This window comes from Procambarus clarkii, chromosome 86, assembly GCF_040958095.1.
Source record: "Procambarus clarkii isolate CNS0578487 chromosome 86, FALCON_Pclarkii_2.0, whole genome shotgun sequence".
In the NCBI taxonomy this organism is placed as follows: Eukaryota; Metazoa; Arthropoda; class Malacostraca; order Decapoda; family Cambaridae; genus Procambarus; species Procambarus clarkii.
In genome coordinates this window covers 3,235,189-3,242,148 of record NC_091235.1, presented here as the reverse complement: position 1 = coordinate 3,242,148, position 6,960 = coordinate 3,235,189, and the positions used below count along the sequence as shown (strand labels likewise).

Below are 6,960 nucleotides of genomic sequence, written 5' to 3'. Positions count from 1 at the left end.
TTTCATCTTTCATTTGGTACCTTGTGTCTGGCCTCCTCCCTAAACTTAGCTTCATTACTTTACATTTACTCGAGTTAAAACAAGTATCCATTTCTTGGAACATGCTTTCAGTTTGTCCAGGTCATCTTGTAGCCCCTTGCTGTCTTACTCTGTATCATTCTCAATTTCTTTATCAGCAAACATGGAGAGGCCGGAGTTTATTCCCTCTGGAACTGTTCACATGTATGAAAAGCCGGACAAGTCCAAGAACTGAACCCCGTGGAACTGCTAGTGACATCTCGCTACTCTGAGATCTTATCGCTCACAGACTCGCTGTCATCCCTTACCCACTTGAGTACCTTGTCTGTCACTCCTGCCTGCTTCTCCAACTTATGTACTAGTCTTCCAGATGTTCTACTAGTTTTACTCACAACCTTCTCTATCACCTTGCATGTTATGCACGGTTTGTCTTCCTTTTGTATACTGGGACTACATTAGCCATGTTCCAACTTTTTGATAGTTCCTGTAACCGGTGACCTATTATATACTGTGGGGAGTAGCAAGCATAGTGCTTCTGCTTCCTCTTTTGATATCCATGATAAGATTCTATTTGGGCGGCATATGTTACATCAAATTCCAGTATATGCTACCTTACCTCACCACTGGTAATCTCAAATTCCTCCAGTTGTTGCCTAGTTAAAAAACCTGTGAATGATTTCCTCAACTGACTAAAAAGGGCATTGAAGTGCACTCAGAAAATGAACCTTGAGTGTCAGGGGTGCACACACACCAGAGTGTATGGTGTATGATCAATACTCTATGTCAGGACTTGGGTCTGGCACGAGTTTATCTGTCAAGTTCTCACCGCCAGCAGCCTTCAGATACCACAATGGCTCCTGTGTCTCCAGAACAGCGTCAATTAGGAAAAATTAATCATTTGAGCCATAGATGCTAGGAGTCAGCCATTTAAAATGCTGTAGGATGAATTTCCAGCCTAGGGTCACCAAGGGAAGACATGGGGTACACCTGGCTCAATGGCTGCAGTTGTAAACCATGAGGTATTCATAATGTCTTTTTCTCTAGCTAACAGAATTATATCTACAGGATTGGGGAAGCACTAGAATATGATCCTCATGGGTTAATTCATAAACCTGTCTGTTGGGACAACTCTGGTGAGGGCCTGAGAGTGCCCGATAAAGCAATCTGTCCCTAGAGTCTTTTGAAGAAAGACGAGAGTTGATATTGCTTCTAGGACAAACATGCCATCATCACTCAATGACATTCTCCAATTTCAAATTAACCCAGTGTTTATTTCAGTATAACCAGCGATCACCCAGAATTGGGACCACAACTTTATTGGATTTAGGCTGTTCATTTGAGTAACGAAAGAATTCTACACACACTACGTGACTACCCTTGGAAGCAAAAGACAGACCAATTGTGTCAAGTAATCATGTAAACTCAAAGCCATCCATGTACTGAAGCAACTGGATGGGTGATCGGTGAATAGATTAATGCAAGAGAAGTGTCACCACACTGTTATCACTATTGTGCATTTATCAAATGAACCGCCCTTGTACACCAGCCACTGACCACACGTGTTACAGCCACCAGCTACCACTTAAACGTGCCATACTTGCTCCAGCCACAAGCGATGTCTTCCATCCCCCCCCCAACTCGCATGCCACTAAATGTAGTTCATTGTGTGTGCATCTCATCTGCCATGTAAAATTCTTTGATAAGACAACACGTGTTGCCGTTGTTAAGTTTCTCTAGCACCCCACCTGTGCAACCTTATGTCCAGCCACATGCAGTACCCTTAAGAGAGGCTACTACAGTGTTATTCGTGCCATGTTATGCTACGAATAAGCATGTGTTCAGCTGTCCAGGTCACCTCCAGAGCTGTCTGAGTACGTATTGATATCATAGTACTGGGTTAGACTAACAACAATATCTAAATATTTGTTGTTAAGTCTAAGTCTTTCTGCATGCCAATCAGGGTGATCAGCCAGAATTCCTCACCTACTCAACACCTGCAACAGGCAACAGGTTCGAGATAAAACAGACTTTGCAATGAACACCTGTTGATCTGTGTGGTATCACAGTGTTACACCTGTCATTAATGAACATATTTCACATAAGCCACACAGTTTTCCATCCGTGTTGACTGTCCCAGTGACGAGTCATTTGTGCATTTATTATTGAGCAAGTTTATTGCCTGCACCATTACAAGTGCTATTGTTGATTGTGCAAAACTCTTGCATATCTATTTTCATACCAGCAGTGGAAGGAAAGTCATGTTAATGATTGGTTCTCTAGAAAATGGTCAGCCAACATTTGTTACTTAGTGGGACTAAATAAATCTGTCCTGCCTAAATCTGTCTAAAGTTGCATGTCTCTCTTATGCTATATTTGCCATGCATACACCAATCTCGAGCAAGTAAAATACCCAGTGTATTACAAAGTTTATTGAATAAATGCTACAGTTACATGCGTGTTTATGTTAAACCACCCTAAGTACTGCTGTGTGCACTCATGCAATGTAAATAGCTCTGGTAACACCACCATTAAAGCCTTTAAGTAACTAATAACTAAATTCTTGATGGGGACCCTTAGAGAAGTTCTTTAGATTGCTCATTGCATTAATGGGATTCTCACAACCTGGTGGATCATAAGACAAAAATGCCTGTCAGGGAGGAATATGTAACTGTAGTCATCGAAAGAAAACACACCACATGCCCCCTCACTTAGTTTGGGTACTACTTGATCTATTATGAGGAACCTGAAATCGCTTGTCGAGTTCCTTGTACACTACTTTCATTTTCAGTGAACCTGTCTGTCCCTATTCTCAGTGTCATATGTTCCTTCACGATTCTGTTTGCAAAAGATTTTTCTAATGATAAAATCATTAGGAGCCATGAGGAGCATTTGAACCTATGCTCTGGCTGCTCCCAAGCAAATGCCTTAGACAACGACACCACGACTGTCAAAAGTATTGCCACCTGGGATTTGAATGAATCCTCTAAGAGTTCCCGAGGCTTAAACTGAAGTCTAACCAGCGTTTCAGACAATGATCTCCATGAGAAGGGGTCACTGAACAATGCCGTATCTAGATGATTCAGATGAATCCCAGATTGCAGTGCTTTCGACCATGTTGTGGTGTAGTGGTCTAAGGCATTTGCTTGGGAGTACCCAGAGCATAGGTTCAAATCCTACTCATGGCTCCTACTAATTTTCTCAGATACAGTACATCACAATGATTTCTTTGTGCATTTGAAGAGAAGTGTGGAAGATAGAATTCTTGGACTACAAGCCAGAGTGCACGGGGGTAGTGTGAGAAATGCTGGTTAGGTTTCGGTTTAAGCTTCAGGAGCCTTAGAGGATTGAATTGAATCCCAACTTGCAATACTTTTGAACATGTCATGTGTAATTTAAGCATATGCTTGGGATTACTCAGAGCAGAGGGTTTGAATCCTCCTCATGGCTCCTACTTATTTTCTCATATTAGAAAATTCTCCTTTGCAAACAGTGGTAAATGGTTGGAACAAGTGAGAAGGCAATGACTACCTTTTAAAACCATTGGTAGTTTCAAAGCGTGATATGACTGGGAAGAATGGACACCACGAGTGTAGCTCTCATCCTGAAACAACAATTGCATATGTTCTTGCAAATACACATCTTGTTCTTGGAATTCATGGTTTCAAGAATTCCTCAATTTCATTTCTGTTTATTACTTTTACCATTTTGCTTATGATCACATTGCCTCTTTCTTCATTCTTCGAGTATTGTATATTAAACACCATTCTTCATTCTTCAAGTATTGTATATTAAACACCATTCTTCATTCTTCGAGTATTGTATATTAAACACCATTCTTCATTCTTCGAGTATTGTATATTAAACACCATTCTTCATTCTTTGAGTATTGTATATTAAACACCATTCTTCATTCTTCGAGTATTGTATATTAAACACCATTCTTCATTCTTCGAGTATTGTATATTAAACACCATTCTTCATTCTTCGAGTATTGTATATTAAACACCAATCTTCATTCTTTGAGTATTGTATATTAAACACCATTAGCCTTTTCCTTGTAGCTCTTGTTTTTCAGTTCCAGAAGGCATTCAGTAGCATGTCCTTGCACCTCTTCCAGATTATTTGTGCACTTTTTCAGATACGATCATTGCACATTCCAATTTTGGTCTCTCAAAACTTGTGAACAATTTCTATTGCACTATCCATGCACTGGATTTAAGAGATTCTGAAATTGGAAAATGAACACATTCTCCTCACACAACGTCCTTTATGTGGTCCTCTGGTGACAGTCTATTATCTAGAACTATCCCCAGTTCTCTCTTTGTCAAAGTTTTTTAATGTCTTTCCATATAATTAGTAAGTTTATGTGGCCTATTTTCTTCTATTGCACATTACATAACATGACATTTATTCACATTGAATTCTATTTGCAAAGTACTGCTCCATACACTTTTGTCCAGGTCATCTTCAAAGGCATTACAATTGTTTAAGTTTCTATTTTCCCTAGCAGATAATCATTAGCAAACATGTAACACTATTAACACTTCTCCAGCTTGATGTGATAACCAAACCACACATCAGAAAGTAAAGGAACGGTGACTTTTTGGTCTGTCCTGGACCATTATCAATCAGTGTCAGTCTGGTTTGATGACCGACGGCCATCATCCTGTTGGTCAATGTGATGACCGACATCATGTCTACACTTTCTAATGTGTGGTTTGGTCATCATATCTTCAGCCACATTATAATGACTTATTGTCTCCAGTGTGATACATTACGTCTAATTACTACCCTCATCTTTCTGGTAGTTAGAACACTTTTCATCTATGTCAGCAGTCACCTGTCATTTGAGCGAGTGTGATGGGATATACCTTGATATTGTACAGTATATTGCTTCAAAAATCAAACTGATCAAACCTGTACCCATTGTTGTGAGTTCTGACCTATTTTAACAGTTTCAGAACTCTGTTTATATCCCCTTATTTATGGCTTTAACCCACTTAAAACCCTTGATCATGTCCCCCCCATCAACCTGAGTGCCGGCAGGATATCATCCATAAGAACACAATTATAGAGGAAGCTGCATTAGACATACTGGCCTATGCAAAGCAGCTCCTATTTATATCAACCAAACTCGTTAAGCGATATGTCTAACCTTTGCGTGCCACAATCTTGCAATCTCGTATCATTATCCAATATTTTGCCCCAAGGATCCCTCTTTGTAAACAAATATTTTTCAGATTCTAATTTGTAAAATATGTATCCACTGATTTGAGATGTAATTAATATAACATGTTATTAATATCCATTTTGTTACATCCTCAAGGATGACCTGAAGACTTGACAAAAATTCTACATTAAACAAAGCACATGCCACTGACCAACCATCTCTCTTCACATTATCTACAACACCATGCTCCACAAACTAACAATGCTACATTGTCCTTACGATGCGTTAAAAACCATGCTACCATGCATGTGTGAAGATCCATAAAACAATAGTCTGCAACCATGCACTTATGTTACCAAACATTTATGATGCTACCATGCTCACATACACTCATGCTCCATAACATATGCTACCATTCTTATTAAGGAGAAAGATCACCGAAAATTGTCAAATTCAGAAAATATTAGTTAGAATGATTCAGCACCTATTATAATAAAAACAATAAATATTATTGAAAATAACCATCAGTCAGTATTTCTTACCTGTACAGCCAGTTGATCTCTATTGTATACTGCTTCGGAAAATTTCTCCTGGAGATCAGCATAATTTTCATTGATACCGCTCAGCTGAGCCCGAGTTTCGAATAAAATCTTATCCACAACTGCTTCGGCCATGTTTTCTCCCGAGGTATCTAAAATACATTATTAATACTAAGACTTGTTGATTGCATGATGCTGGTCAAGAAAGGTATCCTTCAATCGGCATATAGGAGGATAAAAGCAGGGTGATGAATGGTTAACTTTGATTACCACCTGCGCTTGCATCGCCTTAAGCTATTTTTTAACAATTGTTTTGATAACCTAATTTGTTATGCACACCACAATGTAAGACAGTTAGCCAAGCCACTTAAGAATTAACCCTTCAGCTGCCTATCCCATCACATGATGGGGCAAGTAGTTATGCCGACTGCACATCCCATCATGTGAAGTACTGTATACAGTTTACAAGATTTTAAAACTCCCGTGGGTAAACGGGGCTCACACAAGGCATTCTCTGGTCTCTCGTAAATAGACTGCATTTTGAAAATATATTTTGAACACCATTCCCAAGTGTGAACGCTCGGTACTGACTGAGCAACCAAGGCTGGCACATGCAGCATAAGCTAACAGCACCGCAGTTCAGCTTGTGACCACAGCATCACTTAATGACAAAATATATAAATGACTGCTATTATTTTGCAATGATGATATAGAACATCCTGACTGTAATGAATACTATCAGTGTTCAAATATCAATGAACACAATGCTGTTGATTATGATCACAGCATGACAGACAACCACAGCACACTGCCATAGTTTGGTGCAGCTACGCAGCAGCCCGTAGTAGCTGTCTAACTACCAGGTACCTATTTACTGCTAGATGAACAGGTGCATCAGGGCGAAAAATGCTGCCCATTTGCTTCCGCCTCTGCCGGGGATCGAACCCGTAACCTTAGGACAACGAATCCCAAGTGCTGCCCACTCAGCCATCAGTCCCATTGTAACATTGCATTTGAAAAACCATGGTATAATCATAGAAATAATGAGAAAATATTACTGTTACAATTTCATGCAAAATATGCAGAGTTATGCTGAACTCTTCACCACATGTTAATTAAGACATTACCACACCTCTCAGAATTGCTTAGTGGTTCCTAGTCATACATGAAAATGTACATACAGAAGTTATACACCGTATAAGGTGTATAAACTGTATAACACCACCAAATGTA

General features: G+C 39.5%; 2 protein-coding genes across 3 annotated transcripts in view; one reads left to right on the top strand and one right to left on the bottom strand.

The window, feature by feature from the left end:
• Positions 1–6,960, top strand: part of LOC123769148 (acyl-coenzyme A synthetase ACSM3, mitochondrial) — a 401,722-nt gene that overhangs the window by 21,596 nt on the left and 373,166 nt on the right. The window lies entirely within an intron of this gene.
• The window catches only part of LOC123769138 (putative leucine-rich repeat-containing protein DDB_G0290503), a 273,502-nt gene that overhangs the window by 146,531 nt on the left and 120,011 nt on the right, over positions 1–6,960 (bottom strand). The window contains 1 exon segment of the mRNA XM_069316913.1: positions 5,731–5,879. Within this exon segment, the coding sequence (XP_069173014.1) occupies positions 5,731–5,879 (149 nt within the window).